This window comes from Panthera onca, chromosome D4 (genome assembly GCF_046562875.1).
Source record: "Panthera onca isolate mPanOnc1 chromosome D4, mPanOnc1 haplotype 2, whole genome shotgun sequence".
Lineage (NCBI taxonomy): Eukaryota > Metazoa > Chordata > Mammalia > Carnivora > Felidae > Panthera > Panthera onca.
In genome coordinates, this window is record NC_138351.1 from 12,826,638 (window position 1) to 12,845,965 (window position 19,328).

Below are 19,328 nucleotides of genomic sequence, written 5' to 3' on the forward strand. Positions count from 1 at the left end.
CTGGGAAGACTGAAGGTCCTGGGCCTGATTTATCAGGATGGGTTGAAGGGATCCTTCATCCTTGACTGTGAAACAGGTCCTGGCGGACAAGGTCGGAGCCGCAGGGCAGAGCTCTGCCCACCTGGGCTTGTGGCAGCAGGTGGTTACCATCTTGGAAATCCTTTAAAGAAAAGTTATTTGTGACACCTGTTGAAGTTGGGCAGGAAGACTTATTTCAGGAGAAGCTGCAGTGGCGTTTTGCAGTAGGGGAGACAGATCAGGCTCAACTCTGACTACAAGGACAAGTGCCAGGGAGCAGGGTGGGGTCAGTGGATGGAAAATGACAAGAGGAGACATCAGGGCTGTGGGATGTTTGCTAGACCAACTCACTAGGACTCTTTGGAAGGCAGGCTATGGTGATCAGATACCAAGGGTTGGGAGAGGGAGTAGGGTTTTTTGCTATACTGCCCCAGCAGGATCCTTGTTAAAACCAAGGACAGAGCTCAAGGTTGGAGCCTGGTCAGAAAGAGGATTCAGAGGAGCCAATTCAAGTTTGGCCAAGGAGAGAGTCTTTGTCCTGACGAGCACCTTTTCTTCTGAAAGAGCACCTCTTGCCACACTGTGTCCTTGGCCTCAGGCATGTCATTGTCTCAGCAGGAAGCTTCTTTCCATGCCCACAGCTGGCAGGATCCTTTGTGTTTTGCCCTAACAAAGGAGCTAGGGCCAAAATTCTGGATGAATCCTAGTTCCTCTCTTTTGAAAAGTGGCTGTAGGACCCAGGTGGATGGAGACTTCTTCCAGTGTCTGCAGATACTGAGCATGAATGCAAAAGGATCCATTTCATGGTGGGAGGGGGGACACCTATCAGACAGGAAGGGCTCCATGCAAGGAGAGTTGCTGGAATTACTTTGCTTTTGGTAGGAGCAGTTTCTCTCACTGCTTCCATATCTGTTTGGTGGAGGCAAGTGGGTTTTCAACAAGAAATCACAAACCACAGTATCAGAGGTGTCAGGGACAGAGGCCTACCTCTTTGTTTATAGATGAGGAGCCCAACATCCAGAGAGGTTAATTCATTTGCTGAGGATCACCTAACCTACAAATGTCAGAATTCAAGAACTTTACCTATGTCTTCTGCCTTCTGTCATCACAGACAGCGTGTTCTTCTCTGGACTGCCCTAGCATGGAGCTACAAGAAGGTAAAGGAAACACCCACAGGAACTCTTAAGCAATTGTAACATTAACACCAATGTAGCAATTAAAAATATTAATAATGTCTAACATTTATTGGGAGTCCTTCCAGAGCTGTCATATTAACTTAGTTCTGGTAATCATCACAATAACCGTCCCAATTCACTAAATTCACTAGTTCTTAGGGCTTTACTTGATTTCTCTTGTCTAATTGCATTGGCTGATATCTCCAGTACAAACAGTAGTGGAGATGAGTGGACATCCTTGATTTTTTTCTGATCTTCGAGGAAATGCCTCTGATGCTTCCCACAGAGATGTTATCTTTAGGACAAAATCATGTATTTTCCATCATATTAAGGAAGTATACAACAATCTTGAAGTTTTTGAGGTTTTTCCTTCCTCCTCTTCCTCCCTTTTTTCTTGGAAGAGCTATTGAATTTTTCTCAGCATTTATGAAGATAATCATGATTTTTTTTTTTTGCCTTAGATTTATTAACATGGGCTATGGTTTTAATGGATTTGTAATAGTGAACCAACACTGCATTCTTGAACAAATCCCACTTATTCACGATGAATTATTTTCTTAGTGTTAGATGTTAGATTCACTGTTTGCTCATATTTTATTTAGAAATTTTGCAGTGATATTTATGAATGGTACTGGTCTATATATTTCTCTATACTGCTTCTGGTTTAGCTATCAGTGTTATATTTGTTTCATAAAATATATTAGAAAGTTTTCTTTCCTTTTCAGTGCTGTGGAACGTTTTAAGAACACTGGATTACCTTGTCTGTAAAAGTGTGGTAGAATTTCTTGTGGAAACATCTGACTCTGGTGCTTTTGTGTAGGCTAGTTCCTTAATATCTCCATTTATTCAATGGAGTTGGTCCGTTTAAACTTTCTTTTTATAATTCTTTAAAATATTTACTTATTTTTGAGAGAGACAGAGCACCTGTGGGGAAGGGGCAGAGAGAGGGGGAGACACAGAATCGGAAGCAGGCTCCAGGCTCTGAGCCATCAGCACAGAGCCCTTTGCATGGCTGCAACCCATGAACCACGAGATCGTGACCTGAGCCAAAGTCAGACGCTTGACAGACTGAGCCACCCAGGCACCCCTAAACTTTCTCATTCTAATGGTGGTCAATTGGAGTAATTTTAATTTTCCTGGGAAATCATCCATTTCATATAGTTTTCCAGATTTATTTGCATAGAAGTCTTGTGAAGTAGTCATAAGTAAAAGTAAACTTCTGTTCCAAAGGTTATTTTCCCCCTTGACGTTCTTCATTTTGTGTTCTTTCCTATTTGTCTTGACCAACCTGCTAATGATTTGGTTAGTTTATTAATTTTTAAAAAAATTTTTTAAATGTTTTTATTTATTTTTGAGACAGAGAGAGACAGAACATGAACAGGGGAGGGGCAGAGAGAGAGGGAGACACAGAATCTGAAGCAGGCTCCAGGCTCTGAGCTGTCAGCACAGAGCCCATTGTGGGGCTCAAACTCACAGACTGTGAGATCATGACCTGAGATGAGGTTGGACGCTTAACCTACTGAGCCACCCAGGCGCCCCAAGTTTATCAATTTTTTAACAGAATTTTATTCGTCAATTACATCTACTGTTTCTCTACTCATTAATTTCTGCTTTTATCTTTATTATTTTTTATGCTTTCTTCTGGTTTACTTTGTTGCTCTTTTTCAACTGCTTTGACCTGGAAGTTGAACTCCTTTTATTTTTATTGATAAATGTATGTAGTGCAATGATTTTTCTTATTTGTTGCTTTAATTGCATTCTATAGAGTGTGGTGTGTTTTCATTGTGATTAGGGACCCCTCTTGAGGAAAAAGTATACAAAATTATGAATATAAAATTAGGTACCTGGCTTTGAAAGGGGCGCATGTAATTGAGGGGCCATCATACTTGAAATTTTACTAGCTTCACAGTAAGTCCACCTCTGCTTAAACACAAGGCCTGGGATTTACACATGATAGTTGTCGCTGGCATTTTGAGATGACTTAGTAGTCAGGGAAGACCTTGACACATGAGTAGCAAGAAAACAGAATTGCAAAGGGAATGAACTGTAATGGTGTGTGCATCGCTTGTGCTTAGCACTTGGCAGAATTTACCTCCGTACTATACCGCATGCCTGATTGTTTTACTATTACCGTTTTATAAACAATAAGAAGGAGTTTCTGAAACGTTAAAATACTTGCTTCAGATCACACAGCTGGTGAGATTAAACCCAGCCAAGTTCACCCTGGAAGCCCCTGTCCTTGTCACTACACACACGGCATTGTTGGTACCCAGAAGGGACTGGCCATGTGCTCCTCCCCCGAGCAGCCAGTTCAGGAGCTTGTATTTCAGAAAGCCACCTGGAAAGGCAAGTACTGGTGGTGCACGGTTACTTTTTGTGGGTGTTGGACAAAGCATGCTGACTGTATCAGTCACCGATGGCTGTGTAAGAAATCATCCTCAGACAATACATACTCACAACCTCACAGGCTCTGAGAGTCAGTAGCCTGGGAGCAGCTTGATTGGATGGGTCTGGCTTAGGGACGGTCATGAGGTTGCTGTCACGCAGTCAGAGCAGCAGCCAGCTGAAGGCTCACCTGGGACTCAGGGCTGGCTTCCAGGCTCACTCCTGTGGTGTGGACAGGCTTCAGTTTGTCACTGGCTACTGACTGGATACTTGAGTTCCTTACTGTATAGACCTGTCTGTGGGGATGCTTACAACATGGCAACCAGCTTCCCCTGGAATGTGTGATCTGAGAGACAGAGGAAAACTGGAGAGACTGCTGAGAGGGAAGCTGCAGGCTTCTTAAATTGTACCTTGGAAGTGACAAGCCACCATTTCTGTTTGTTAGAAGCAAGCCATGAAGTCCAGCCCACAATCTGGGGAGGGGAATTCAGCTGTACCCTTTGAAGGTGTATCCAAATATGTGTGCATGTAATTTTAAAACCACCACGGTGCCAAAGGGAGACTTCAGCATTTATCTCTGCCATGGGACTTAGAACAGGGATTCTGCCTAGACTGAGGTCATCCTCCGGAACCCACTCCTTGCTCTGCCTGGAGATCTAAGCCCCTCCTCATCCTGTGGGATAGGGAGAGGCGGTTGCCCTCATTCCCGCATTCATTCACTCACTCCCTTGGCAAATATTTATCAAGTGACAACTAGATGGTGGGTGCGGTTCCAGGAACTGGGGATGAGGCAGAGAACAAAACACATTCCACCCCGTCCTTGGGCTCAGAGAGCTTTGATTTGAGTGAGAGGGGCCAGATAATAAAGAAAGAAATAGTTAAAAAAACAGCAATAGTGATAAGGACTATGAAGAAAAATAAAGCACGATGAAAGGATAGGAGGTGACCGGTGCCAATGCCCCCAGACAGAGAAAACAGATGAGGTCTTGCTGCATTGTATCAGAGGACCTGCTCAGAGAAATCCTCTTTGCTCAGGTGACATTTCAGCTGAGACCTGAGATGAGAGTGAGCCACAGGGCCCCTGGGAGGGAGCACAGCAAGGGCAAAGGCTCTGGGGCAGGAATGTTCTTGGTGTGTGTTGATGAAGTGTTCTGGTTGGGATGGAGAGAGCACGGGAACGATGGATGGGAAAACGGGTCAGAGAGGAGGCCAGGGTTCTTGGTTTTTAAGTCTATGTGGGATGGAGCCCATTTAAAGGGATTTGAGCAGGGGCTTAACATGATTTTGCCATGCTAATGGGTTCACTCTGGCTGCTGCTCAGACGGGGAGGAGGAGAGAAGGAGACAGGGGGCTGCTGCAATTACCCAGGGAGTGGTGACCGGGTGGGTGGTTGTTTGTTCTAAGGAGGACGCAGCAGAAGTCATGAGACACGGTCAGATTCAGATGCGGCTCCTGCCACAGCCGCTAACGTGTAGGCGGTGGGGTCGCTGACCTCAGACAGTGAGGTTCCTGCCACTTTTGTAAGCTTCTAGCCGAGTGGTGACCATTGCTTGAATACACCATGTTCTGTGTACCATGTTCCAGGCACTGTGCTAGGTCTAACGGGGAAAGAAATGAGCGAGACCACACGGCCCTCCCGGAATAGCAGGGCAGAGGCAGCTGAGCCATGCACCACGGCGTGCTGTGCGACAGGCTGTGAAAAGTACCCGAGGCGTCACAAGGCAGCGAGCCTTCTGCTCTGGGCGGGGACACGGAGGGCCGCAGGGGATTTCCACTGGCAGGAATGGGGTGGCTGCTGTTCCAGGCAGAGGAAGAAGAGTCCTGGTGGTGGGAGAAGCTGTGTCTGGAGGACAGGTGGTTCCAGAAGCAGGGAACAGTTGCAGGAGATGATGCAGGACGAGAGTTAGGATCCACTTACAGAGACCCTGGAATCCCAGGCTGAGGCAGTTGGGTTGGAGGGGAGCCCTGGAAAGAGCTCCCAGGTCCCAGGCGGCATAGGCTGCAGCGGAGGAAACGGAAAATACGGACCCTGTGGAGCTGTTATTGCTAACACTATCAGGACAGGATTTAAGAACAAAGATAATGATCACAGTACAGTTGAAAAATAGCAAGACAGGGGCGCCTGGGTGGCTCAGTCGGTTGAGTGTTTGACTTCGGCTCAGGCCGTGATCTCACGGTTGGTGAGTTCAAGCCCCGTATCAGGCTCTGCGCTGAGAGCTCAGTGCCTGAAGCCTGCTTTGGATTCTGTGTCTCCCTCTCTCTCTCTGTTCCTCCCCTGCTCATGCTCTCTCTCTCTCTCTCTCTCTCTCTCTCTCAAAAATATTAAAAAAAGTTTTTTAATACAACAAAAAAATAGCAAGAGAAAATTGAAATAAGCCTAATTAAGCAGCCTAGTTAAAACTTCTTGCATTAAAACCTTTTAAATTGGCAAATGTGATAGAATAATGTCCATTAAAAAGTGTTTTCAAAGAAATTCTTAATGACATGGGGAAGAGTTTGCAATACAACGTAAGTAAAAGTATTTAGGAAATACAGCACAGTGCACAGTATATAGTCTGAACAGAAAGGTAGCAAAATGTTTACAGTCATTTTCTCTAGGTGCTGAGATTACATGTGATTGCCATTTTCTTTTTTCTACTTTTCTTTTTTTAAAAATTTTTAAAATTTTTTGAGAGAGAGAGAGAGAATGAGCACGGGAGGGGAAGACAGAGAGAGGGAGACACAGAATCCAAAGCAGGCTCCAGGCTCTGAGCTGTCAGCACAGAGCCCGACACGGGGCTCAAACTCACGAGCTGTGAGATCATGACCTGAGCCGAAGTCGGACGCTCAACTGACTGAGCCACCCAGGTGCCCCGGTTAAGCATCTTTTTAAAAATTTTCTTAATGTTTATTTTTGAGAGAGAGAGAGAGAGAGTGACAGAGAGAGAGTGTGTGAGTAGGGAGGGGGCAGAGAGAGAGGGAGATACAGAATCCAAAGCAGGCTCCAGGCTCTGAGCTGTCAGCACAGAGCCCAACGAGGGGCTCGAACCCATGAACGTGAGATCATGACCTGAGCCCAAGTTGGATGCTTAACTGACTGAGCCACCCAGGCATCCCTTTTTCTACTTGTCTAAATTTTTCCAACATTTCACAGGAATTTGCATTACTTTTGGAATCAGAAAAATTGCTTGTATATAAAGATTACACATTGATTCTATTTAAAATTTTTTTAAATGTTTATTTGTAAGAGAGAGAGAGACAGACTGTGAGCTGGGGAGGGGCAGACAGAGAGGCAGACACAGAATCTGCAGCCCGTTTCAGGCTCTGAACTGTCAGCACAGAACCCCACACAAGGCTCCAACTCACAAACAGTGAGATCATATCCTGAGTTGAAGTCAGACACTGAACTGACTGAGCCACCCAGGGGCCCCAAGATTAAACATTGATTTTAAATAAGGACTGGCTAACACGATTCAGAAGGATGGTCTTGAAAACCTGATTGGGAGGACTAAATACTTCGGAGGCAGAAGTGACAAACATTTGGGCTAACTGGATATGGGAGAAAGAAGGAGGCAAGAGTCAAAGATCTGTATTCTTCCTCACTCCCTTCTCCTTGGCAGCAGGTAGAGCAATCCTATTAAAATAAAATCCAGATCAATTTCCTCCTCTGCTCTAAACCCTCCAGTGGCTCCCACCTGACTCAGAATAAAAGCCAGAATCCTTAGCCACTTACGGGGACCCACATACCGAACTTAGGGTTATCCCTGACATGGTGGTCTTACCCTCTCCTTCCTTCTGCCCTCTGCTCCGACTGCCTCACTGTGCTGAACACGCCCCAGGACCTTTGTACTTACCATCTCCTTGCCTGCAATGCTTTGTGAAATCTCTGTGTTTTGCTCCCCTCACCTATTCCCTTCTCACCGAGGCCTTTTCCTGGGCACCCTCTCCAAAACTGCAATCCTCTGGCACTCCCATCCTTTTGTTGCTTAATATTTATCCCCAGCACACATCATAACTATATATTTTACTTGTTTGGTTTTTGTCTCTTCCATTAGCATATAAATTGCAGGAGGGCAGGGGTTTTGTTTTGTTCACAGCTCCTGGCACGGTATTAATACTGAGTAAATGCTTGTTGCATCTAAATAAAGAACTCAAGTGTTCCATTTACCTCCAGGGAACATCAGATCTGCCATCATTTAGTAAAAGGCATTTGGTGGCTTGACTCTTTTCAATTGTAAATTCTCTTGGTTCATTTAAAGTTAGAGTCCATTTTTAAGGATTCCATTTCCACGTGATTTGTTGGTTTGTTTTCAGGAACAACATCACTCTGTTTGTGGCTTCCAGGCTGATGTCCCCACCTCACCAGGGTAAGCTGCACTTGGGGCTCACTGGTGTCCCAAGCTGTGGAGTGCCAGCCCAGGAAACATACTACCTCCTGGCCAGATTGGCTGGGACCCCTGGAACCCTGGCCAGTGAGAGCTACTGCATGAGATGGAAGGTTCTGGAGTCGGTGGAATCCCTCTCTCATCTCCAGGCCCTAGCCCGATGTCTTCTTTGCACCTAACGGGTTTTTTAATGAAAACAACTTGAGCCAAGCAGTAAAATGGGAAGGGTTTATCCCCGCCCCCCTGTCCCCAATCTCACCCACTACAGATAAACCAAGGGAACACCAAATGACTGTTCTCTTTTTTACTAAAGAGAAATTTGGAAAACGCAGGCCCTGGACAATCTATGGGGAGTGAATCTACGCATGCATTTTGCTCTAGGAGCAGAGTCCAGAGTTTATTGAATGAGTTGCTCTGTTCCCATATGGCCCACCAGGTGGCTGTAGAATATCACGGATGGGCCCAGCAAGCTGGCCTGGGCTGAAGAAGGCCAGGACAGCCAGGCGCTGCACAGAGACCCCTGGCCCACCTTCAGGCAGGGCTGTTCTGTGTTTTCCTACAGGGACGCCAGACGAGGATGTCGGCCCCTGAGACTTTCCTAGGAGAAGAATGGCTAACACCGTGGAGTGTTTCCACGGCCAGGAGCTAGCTAGCTGCTCTGTGTATCTCATCTGCTTTCTCTCTTACTCTCGAGAGCCAGCCTCTGAGGGAAGCATGGTCATTGTCTCCATTTCTCAGGTGAGGCTACCAAAGCACACCGAGCTTAGGTAACTTACTAGATGCCTCGGTGCTATTGGGGATCCAGGGTGAAAGGGAACCAGATCCCATGCATTGGCCCAGTCTCTGGGCCACACGGCAGCTGGCAGGTCCCTGCTTTGCACCCCCAGGGCACGGGACTAGCCCCTACCCTCTGTGTCCTGCTCCAGTACGGTGACTGGCCCCAAGCCGTGCTCCCAGCTGGAGGAGTGCACTGAGGGAGCGGGCAGGGTAGAAGGTAAGCTGGTGTTTACTTGTGCGAGCCCCTTCCCCTGGAACTCTTCTTGAGTGAAAAGTGAAATAGGTGAAATAAAAGGCAATCGGAAACAGACTTGGTCCTGTCTGGACGGCACGGGGCCCCAAACCTAACGCTTGCCAACCTTTCCTGCCAAACGGTGGGCTGACTATTCTCTGTGGCCCCTGGCATCCTGTTCCTGGCCCCCTTGTCCCAGGTAGCTGCCCATCCACCCCCAGGCTCCCTGTAGGTGACATCTTACACGAGCAGCATCCTGCTTGGTATTTCAGGTGCCTGGGTACCCGCGGGCCACACCGGTGACCACATGGCCCCGCAGAAAACAGGGGAAGGCACTGCACAGCCAGCCACTGGCAAGACAGGGTTGAGGGGAAATCACTGCTTCTGGTCCTTTGGGCAAATTACCTACCACATCTGAGGCCAGTTTCTTTATGAGTGAAACGAAGGTAACATCTGCTTACCTGCTAATGGGTGCTAGTGGGACCGGCTGGAATTCATGAAATCCCGGTGAGTGCTAAGTGTTTTGTTGGTAAGTTATTAGGAGCGATGGAGTGTTAGAGGGTTTCCAGTGAGGATGTGCAGGCAGGGTGATGGATAAAGAGATCAGTTTGCACTGTTGACATTGAACCGCGTCTGTGATGCACTTGCAGCCTTCAGAGTCGGAAGCCAGGCGGGAGCCTGCTCTGAGCCCCCGAGGCCAGCGCACCGAAGGGACCCTCAGATGTTCCCCAGAATGTGTCCCTCTCCTCACCGAGCCAGAGCCTGTCCCCTGCTGTGACAGATACCTAACAAGACTCGTTGACACTTTAACTGTTTGCTCCCAAGTGGCCCATAAGAACATTATTTATTTTTTAAATAAAGATCTGCAGACCAGCTCTCCACAAAGTAAGCTTGGGGACGGCCCAAGTCGACTGAAGAGCTGGCCTGGAGCAGGTGTGCTGGGAAGGGGTTAACAGCCGGCTCTCTGGGGGCAGAGTGCTTCCCGGGCCACACACACTATAGAGTAACTCGCATAAAGGATGTATATAGAGCACACAAAGTACAATAACTTTATCCCTTATTCTAATCAGTAGAGATGTCACTGACGTCACCGAAAAATGAGTGCCGCTCTGATATGAATGTTAGCTGAGGTTTGTAAAATTTTTAATTTAACATTTTTGCTTTTAGAGAGTGCTTATGTGTGCACACAAGCAGGGAAGGGGCAGAGGGAGAGAGAGAGAGTCTTTTTTTTTTTTTTAATGCTTTGGCTTTTGAGAGAGAGGGTGAGCGGGGGAAGGGCAGAGATCGAGGGAGACAGAGGATCTTAAGCAGGCTCTGCACTGACAACAGGGAGTGCAACGTGGGGCTCGAACTCACAAACTGTGAGATTATGACCTGAGCTGAAGTTGGACGCTCAACCAACTGAGCCCCCAAGGCGCCTGAGAGAGAGAACCTTAAGCAGACTCCACGCTCAGTGTGGAGCCTGACGTGGGGCTCGGTCCCATGACCCTGGGATCATGACCTGCATGGAAATCAGGAGTTGACGCTCAACGCTCAGCACACTGAGCCCCCCGGGCGCCCCACGCTGCTGGTTTCGTTTATGTTAACGAGTAAGACAGATCCTAAACGAAGGAGGTTTGTGTCAGAACATCCCTGCCCGTCATGCCACAAGTGAATTCTTTGCCGAATTGGCTCATGGTGGGTCGGGTGTGGAAAGACTCCTTCCCTCAAGTTTCTGTGCTAGTCACCACGTCGTGGCTGCAGGCACGAAACTTTTAGTTTGTATTCTTCACGTCTCTCCACCACTTTCTTAATCCTAGATGATCAAGAAAACAATAGATCAAGTTTGCTCATATCTGGGAGCACATACCCCCCCCCCCCCCCCCCCCCCGCCACGGCCGCTTGTGAGCCCTCAGTGTGACGTTGCTGAGCTGAGTCATGAAGACAGGTGCTTCTTCCCGGTAGCTGGTGTTGCCATCGTTCAGATGGCGGGGAAAAATGGAAGAGTGTGGATTAACGGTGAAACACAGTAGGTAATGACTGAGTTTTGATGACTGATTACCTTTGTTTTTACCAAAGCTCATTAATTTTAGTAATGATTCTATTTAACAGCAAAATTCTGAAAATGGGGCAGTGGGTTCTCGCGGGGGATGCCAAGCTGGCTGCAGCAGGTGTGGCCACAGGGACCCTACACCGAGGGCAGCTCTGCCCCCCAGGATGTCCAGAGGAGAGCCAGTTGCCGGGTGTCCTCTGAGGCCCTGTGGGGTCAGGTGGTTGTTAGGGCCCTTGAAAGCCATGAACGACCTATCCTTCCTCATCCTCCACGTTCCCGCCTGGTGAGGAAGCCCGTCAGGAAGCCGTCCTGACTGGCAGGCTGGAGACCAGGCGTGAATTTGGGGACATGAGGGAGAATGTCACTCTGCTGCCCCACCCTCGCACACAAGGGCACCCTACTATCCTCCTAGTTTCCTCTTAGGACATGGCTGGGACTGGAGTCCCAGACCGGGGACACCCATTACTGTTTTGGAGGTGTGTGTCTTTGGGCCAAGTACTCTCCTGAGTCTCTGAGCCTCAGTTTCCTCAGAGCACAATGGGGATGCTCTGGCCAATGGCTGTGAGGAGAGGGATGGACAGGAGGCAGCTCACAGCTGCATCCTCCACAGACCCCAGGGGCTGGGGTAGTTTTTCCCGCACCAGAGTTTTTCATGAGAGCTTCAGGGAGCTGGAAACGTCCTCACATCTCCAGATCCCATGACAAAGAGGAATGACTTCCATCTTCCACAATTCAGGGGTGGGCGCAGCACCCAGGAGCTGTGCATTCTCAGCCAGAAGGACTTGCAGGGGAACAAAGTTGACGGTGTTGAGCAGGCCTTCCAGAGTGTTCTGTGATCAGCCCCAGACTGAGCTTCTTCACTCTTTTTCCGTCTCTGTTTCACTCTTTTCCGCCTGTTTGGGTTTGGTCACTCTGAGCGGTATGCAGGAGGCATTTACTGTGGGGAATCAGGCCACATGCGGTTGTGGGAGCTGGTGAAGAAGTCCAGGGAAGGCTGTGCCTCTGGGTGGGCAGGGCTGGCTGTTGTAGAGAAAAGCAGATGTGAATGGGGGCAAGGAGAGGCTGGAAACCACGGGCACAGAGTGGCCCTGAGTCTATCACCTCCCACCTCTGTGACGTGGTGACCTGTTGGAGCTGGCTGCACACATACCTAGTCCGGGGCTCGGAACCCATCGATGAAACAGAGGCGCCACTGGATGGTTTCTGTCCGAGCCAACAGTGGGCACCGGCCACCCAATGACACTGTGGGAGCCACGAAAGCACCCAGCTTAGCCAAGTTGATGTGGTGAAAAGCCACCACCGCACTATGCTTCTGGAGTACCAAGTGCTTTTGGACCTTCTCGTCGTTCTTCCAGGTTCCTATGCCTCTGCATGGAGTGTTTGCTCCAGCCATGGCACCTGGAAAACTCCTACAGCACCTTCAAAACCCTGCAGAGACATCACCTCCTCTGAGAAGAATTCCCTGACACCTGCCCTCCAGGACTAGCCCTGTACTTCACACATGGTGACTGCCTCTGTTGTACCTGAGACATGCCTCAAGGGGACAAGCTGTGCCTGTTTGACAGCTCAGGTTGGTTCATTAACGTGCCCAGGATTGCACAGGGAGAATAGAATTAGTGTCATACAGAGCTATAATTTGAATCCCTGTCGGTGACTCTTCTGATTCTAAGCCACCATGACTAGAAAGCTGAGAAAGATTTTTGGCCCTTGCCCTTCGGAAACTATTCAGTGGAGGGGAAAGAGAGCTGCAGTGTAGTTAGTTAGGCAGCTGGTGAAATTACCAACAGAGACTCCAGGGGTGGCCCCAAGGCTGAAGTGACAGCACTGTGCTCCCCAGAGGGTCTCCAGGCTGCTCCAGGCCTGGCCGGTAGGAAGGTGAGGACCCCCTCCCTCCAGCAGCAGCTGTCAGGGAGCGTGGTTCCAGCTGACTCCTCACCGTGTGGCTTCGGGCAAGTCCTACTCCTTGTTTGGAAGAGACGGGCCTGGGACGGGTGGCTAAGAGTCCTCATTCACTCACCACCATCTGGCATAGCAGGTGGTTGTCTGGATTGGGCATTTCTTATGTTATTCCACCAGAGGGCGCCAAATCCCAGCTCCTGCCAAATTGGTTCTCTCAAAAAGGGGTGGTTTCGGGGATGTGAGCTCAGAGGAGGTGATGAGTGAGAGCTGTGTGTGTGGGTTTGTGTGGAAACAATTAGGGGTGCGTGTGTGCATGTGTTTGCATGCAGCACCAGAGTTTTTTTCCAACTGTCTACATCTATTACCATCACCCCTACCCTGCCGAGTTCATCTCCAGCTTTTTGCTGCCTCCCTTGCTCAGCTCTAGCCACACAGGCCCGCTAGCGCTGCCTCCAACACTCCCTGCAAGATCTGGCCTCAGGGCCTTTGTGCTGTCCCTTCAGCCTGGAACACTGACCGCCTAGACATCCCCAGGAACCTCCCACATTCCCTCTCAGCGAGGCCTTTCCTAGCCCTCCCATAAAAAAAGTACCTCCGAACCCATTCCATGCTTTACTCTTCTTTAGAAAAACTACACAACACAATCTACACGACGAAATGTCACCTATTTAACCATTTTTCCAGTTTTGCAGTATGAAGTCCCTTCTCGTGGTGGTGCAACAATATCCGCCATCCATCTCCAGACTTTTTTCCATCTTCCCAAACTGAAACCCTACGTCCACTGAACAATAACCCCCTATTCTGCCCTCCCCCACCCCCTGGCAATGGCTGTCCTTTTTGTCTCCATGAATCTGCTCCGGCTGTCTCGTAAAAGCCATAGAGTATTTGTCATTTTGGGTCTGGCTTATGTCACTCAGCATAAGGTCTTCAAGTGTCATCCATGTTGTAGCATGTGTCAGAATTTGCTTTTTTAAGGCTGTATGATATTCCATTATATTTATATATTGATTATTCATTTGTCTGTTGGTAGATGCGTGGGTTGCCCCACTCTTGTGAAGAATGATGGTATGCATGTGCTCTTTTCCATGCTTTCTCTTTCTGCACAGCACCGAACCCCATCCAGGCACCCTCCCTTTGCCCCCAACAAGACATACAAATGATGGCATACAAAAGACACAGGCCAGCTAACCTAGCATTTTTAATCTAACATCGCTTTTTAAATGTCTAAAAATGCTCGGGACCTCACAATGCTCTTTGGACCAGCTTTATCATTTCACTCGTGTCCTCATCGAGTTGATAAATCTTTGACCTGTTCATCCTGTATTTGTAGGACAGTCCTATTTTTAACTTTTAAGAAGTTACACCCTGACGTTCCAGAGGTGTCTTTTTCTTTTTTAACCAGGAATTTAAACATGCCTTTGTGGGATGAAATTGAATACATCAGTTCATGATGCTCTGCCAGCCAAGCTGGGGCTTCTGGTGTCTTGGGGCCATGTGAACGGAGCAGAGACACCGCCAGCGCCTATGTTCTCCAGGACCTTCTTGAGCTGTGGCCGCTGCTCCAAAGTCCCAGGCAGCTGATGCGGACCCGTGTCTGCGGCGCCCATGAAAGACGGTGCTTTCATGAGAGCGGCCTGCCCTTTCTGAGCCCTTCTGCGAGCCGTGAGATTCCAAATGCTCTGAATGCATTAGCTGACGCTCACACGGTCCCCATGAGATAGACGCCCTGCGGCAGATGAGGAAGCCAGCCTGGAGGATCACAGTGTAAGGGGAAGTTCTAGAGCAAAGACGAGAAGGAGGGATCTGTGTGTGGCGGGATAGGTGAGTGGAATTTTTTTCTCTAGTTCTGCAACTTGTGGCGGAGATCATGCCGAGGGGGAAAGTGTCGGGTGCCAGACCCCACTCCCAGGGGACAGTCATCCCCCAGGGGACAGCACCCTTGCAGGGGGCTTGGTGACGGGGGCCAGAGCAGGCCCACCCGCTGTGGCGCCCACCTGGTGCTGGCCTGACGGGCGGGCCAGGAGGGGGCCTGCAAGGGAACAAGATGCCATCTTTCCCCCTCCTGGCATCCTGTCCCTCCCCCGAAACAACACGACACTGGGCCAAGAGGCGAAGTTCTTGTTTATTGTTGCAGCGACTCTTACAGACATTAGCGTTCAGTGAAATCAAGGAAGAGAACACATTAAATACATCACAACCCCCAAAACGGTACAGAGGAGGGGAGGGCGGGCCGGGCCGGTGACCAGACTGTCAGAGCAAGTACATTCAGTGGGTGTGTGGTGCCATCATTCCGGGCTCACGTGTATATATATTTTATTTATATAATTTATATTTATATATAGAGATCATTGAGTTTTGTGTATACAAAGAACAATATTGTTACAAATACAATACTCTACTTGTCCCAAGCTTTACAATAAGCTCTATTTCACCCTCTTTACAGAACAATAGTACAAGTTCAGACTCTAGGGGCTGTGCTGAATATGTACAAGAAATTTCCTTCCCACGTGGTCCTCACGCCCTGCTGTGATGGAGGGGGGCAAAGAATCGGGTCGTGTGTCCCAGAGGGCCCAAGCCAGGGAAGGCGCAGACAGACACGAAGCTCAGACCAGCAAGCGGCCTTGGAAGAGAGAGAGTAAACAGGTCTAAAAGGAGGTGGCCCTTGGTTGTAAACATTGGTAACAGCCACACCACTGGGTCGAGGGACCCAAGAAGGGCGTGTGGATGGGTTTCCTCAGCGTGCAGATGGGGATGTTGGGTGCTAATGGGGGGGCCTCAGGGGCGGCAGAAGTGATGGGGGAGGTAGTCGTTTAGTCTGGGACTCTCTGAGGCCGCTGTTCCATGGTGGGCTCCAGGCCCCGAGGAGCCTGCTCTGGGGAGGGCGTGCACTCCAGGCCTTGGTCTCTGGGGGTCTCCTCCTCTTGTGAACCCAAGGCTGACGGTGGCTCCCTGAAATGCTCCCGTGTGAGAAGGCAGAGACAGGATGCGTTCTGGTGCATCCTGGCTGGACCAGGACGGGTAGACGAAGCTGAGAACCTGTCCCCGAAGCTGAGTCACCAGCATGTCCCAGCCAAGCAGCAAGAGTGGCTTTTTGCCTGGGCCCTGTTGGGGAAGGCTGCTCTGTACATAGTGTTCCCTGTGACAGGGTGGGGGTGGGGGTATTCAGATATTTACATATATAACTATATATACTGGGATGCCAGAAGAGACCACCACGTCCTATGGATTTTCAAACACCGAGTTACTAACGCTTAACTCCCTCCATCCGACGCTAGCAGGGCCAAGAATACACTCCAGGTGAACCTGTACCGAGCTCCGGGAACGAGAGTGTCTGGGTATGCAGAGCCACTTTCAGTAACAGAAGGTAGGTGGTGGACAAGTAACCTCACTCTTCTGCTAGAAGATGCTGGTCTTCCAGCAGCTCTTACCAAATGGGCTTTTGCGGCACTCGTCAAACGTTCTAAGACTTTTGTGCCATAGCGGCAGAATCTGTGTTCTCTGTCCCCTCTCCTTTGGGTGAAGATGCCTAATTGTGATATTGGCAGGCTGCGTAGGGACTGCTGGCCCATCGCGAATCGGCCTCTGTCCCGGTGCTGGGGCAAGGGGCCCGAGTGGTCACCCTGGGACCAGACAGGCATGAACCCCTCCCATGACCTTCCAAGGCTCCTGAGGCCTCATACCCCACCACTAATGCTTTGTTCCTGTTCTACTCTCTCTTTTTGGCAGAGGGAAGAGCAACACAAGGCTCTTGAGTCCTTGACTATATTGTCAGACACACTACAGTTTGGTAAACTGAGAACTTGGGGCCATGGTTCTGGCTGATTTGGGCTGTGTGGGGCTGAGCCTCCTCTGAAGTCCAGGGGTCCTGGACTGTCCAGCCTGGCTCCCCTGCAGAGGGGGCAGCCCCTACTTTATTAAGGTTTATACTACAAACTGAGGGCCGACCACTGATGCCTTTGGAACATTCGGCTTTCCTGACTCACAGAAACCCTGAGGTACAGAAATCCCAGGGGAACACACTGCACAGTCGTCTGGGGCTAGTCTCTTGTTCCGATTTTTTTTATGTTCATGTGTCTCCCTCCCCGAAATCCCTCCAACAAATAAATACATGAGCCAGTCCACATATGCTCACCGAATTCCTGTTTGCACAGATACAACATAAATATCCCATGTGCAGAGAGCAGGGACTCTTAATATTACAAAATATATTAGTTTCTCTTCCCCTGTCTCTGCTGAGGTCATGAATGAAATGGAACAAAAAAAAAAAAGCAAACCAACCCACACCCACCTACATGAAAACAAAATGCTCTTTGGACCAAGAGTAATTGAAAACTGGCTCAGGATAATATCACTACAACATCTGCATGAACTGAGACAGAATCCACAACACGAGGCACCTGGTGAGAACAAGCAGCATCTCACCCAAGTGCAAGTGCTCTCAGACCCACCAGGCAGCAAGCTGATGTTTCTAGAACACACGTGGGGATGCTCAGGCATCGTGTGAGGTCATCCTTGTCCCCTTAGTTTTGTGGTTTATTACTATTCTGGCCTCTCGAATCCCATCCTGCTACGTGGCCCTGAGCAGAGAGGAAAGCTGGTCTTACCTCGGGCCAGGAAGCCTAACACGACTGCATCTGCGTTCTCTTCCTCCACGGGAGCAGTCCGTCCTTCTGAGACCCCCAGGGTGAGTGTGGAGTGGGGGCACGAAGGGAGTCCACTAGGACCCTGAGCCAAGGCGGCGCTGGTGGGGCCAGGCCTCGGGGCGGGTGGGGGGGTCTCGCCCCGGACAAGGCTGAGCAGCCCCTGCAGGCCTCACCTGCCAGGGGAAGGGACCTCGTGGAGAGGCGAGGTGGGCTTTCCAAGGGCTCTGTGTGCCTCACTGGTGAGGGAAGGAGGCGAGGGCGATACCTACACAAGAGAGGCTGTATACGTACCTGTGTGGTAGAGAGGGAGGAAGAAAGTACCTGCCCATGTCTCTCGGCTGGTTGGTGACCTTAGCACAGCCTGAGGCGGCTGGGCTGCCCCAGGACCTGCCGAGCTCTCTGCACCAAGATGGCACCCTGGTCCCAGGCCGTCTCCCTCCTACCCTTGGGGGAGAAGGCTCACCTTTAAGAACGCAATTATGTCGAAACTAAAAGTAGTTATGGAAGAGGCATAAGGTTGGCTCAGAAATTCTGGGCGGAGGGGTGTGGAGCCCCAAGTCCAGTGTGGTGGGCAGGGCAAACCCTGAAAGACACAGCTGGTCTCTGCTGATACACCGTGTTCCCATACACTGAGCCAATCAGAGCCAAGACCAGCCACTGGACTGTAGGCCCTGCTGACTCAGCGCCCTCACTGCCCCCCCCCAGGAGCACCTCTTGGGGGAAGGGAGGACTCCCCTGGAGCCGTGACGGTCCTCCTGGGAGCCCCCGGGGGCCCTTCAGGATGGTCTGGGCAGACACCCGGTGGGTACTGGCTGCTCTCTACCCTCAAGGGCGTGTGTACAAAACTTTCCGGGCGTTAAAAAAAAAAAAATGCAAACTGGAGAGAGAGTAAAGAGGTCTGCAGATTCTTCTCTTCCTGTGTAGAACCGGTGCTGGGCGTGAGAGGGAAATGTCTCAGTGGGCACACAGATGCAGCACGAGAAACACACCACGAGTGAGGACAGTCCTCCATGCAAGCCGCCAGGCGGGGGGACACGGCCTCAGATGTAAACGGGTTGCTCCTGGGCCGTCAGCAGTCGGTACATGGCAGCCGGCATCGTCTTCATGTGAATCTGAGGGCAGAAACGTGCATCAGCAGGCCTGAGGCTGCGGGGTGGGGTGGGGTGTGGCTGTGTGGCCATGGCCCCCCGTTGCCCCGAGGGGGGGCAGCACCTCTAACCACGGCAGGGTGGGGGGGGGAGCTCCGAAGATCGCCCCCCACCAGCCACAGGGACCTGACTGAGGCCTCCAGGAAGAGAGGGATCCACAGGCTTTCTAAAACGTGTGGGGTGGCACAGAGTGCGCAGTGAAAACCGGGGAAGCTTTGTTTCGCAGCCAAGGCAAAAGGAGAAAATCCCTTAAAAGCAAGGGAGAGTGGCAGTAGGTAGGGGCGGTGGGTTGGGACTCCTCCCCCAGGGGGTCAGGCGGCTCAGGAGGTGGGCCCTGGAACAGCCATCGCCACCTGGAGGAGGCTGGAGCCCGGAGCTGCCCCTGGAGGCCTGGTCCATCTATCAGACGGTCAATCTGAGACTTCCAAGGCCCAGCAGGTGTGGTGACATTAACTGGAAGAATGGACAGAACTCGGGCGGCCCCAGGGGGAAGCCACAATAGTGAGTCTGAGAGTTGAGAAGAAAAGGTGAGCAAATAATGCAGGAGAGAGTGAATCCTGTTTCTAGGAGCCGCTCTCGGACGCTGCTAGGCAGTGGGTGACCTCTGGCCTGAGTCTGACGGTTCTGCTTGTCGAGCAGGGTTTTGAATCACAAA

At 50.3% G+C, this 19,328-nt stretch overlaps 1 protein-coding gene and 1 long non-coding RNA gene across 10 annotated transcripts in view; one reads left to right on the forward strand and one right to left on the reverse strand.

Moving 5' to 3' along the window:
• The first annotated feature begins 10,217 nt into the window (after positions 1-10,217).
• Positions 10,218-16,721, forward strand: LOC144613982 (uncharacterized). Its single transcript, XR_013551481.1, has 4 exons — positions 10,218-12,553; positions 14,285-14,703; positions 16,161-16,246; positions 16,609-16,721. It is a non-coding gene; the product is annotated as an uncharacterized LOC144613982 (long non-coding RNA).
• The window catches only part of APBA1 (amyloid beta precursor protein binding family A member 1), a 208,543-nt gene continuing 204,200 nt past the window's right edge, over positions 14,986-19,328 (reverse strand). For 8 of the 9 annotated variants that reach the window (XM_060610097.3, XM_081790874.1, XM_060610103.3 and 5 more), the window contains one exon: positions 14,986-18,637. In XM_060610097.3, the coding sequence (XP_060466080.1) occupies positions 18,566-18,637 (72 nt within the window). In that variant the 3' untranslated portion in view covers positions 14,986-18,565. The remainder of the gene's footprint in view (positions 18,638-19,328) is intronic. The other variant, XR_013551478.2, reaches the window with a different exon arrangement.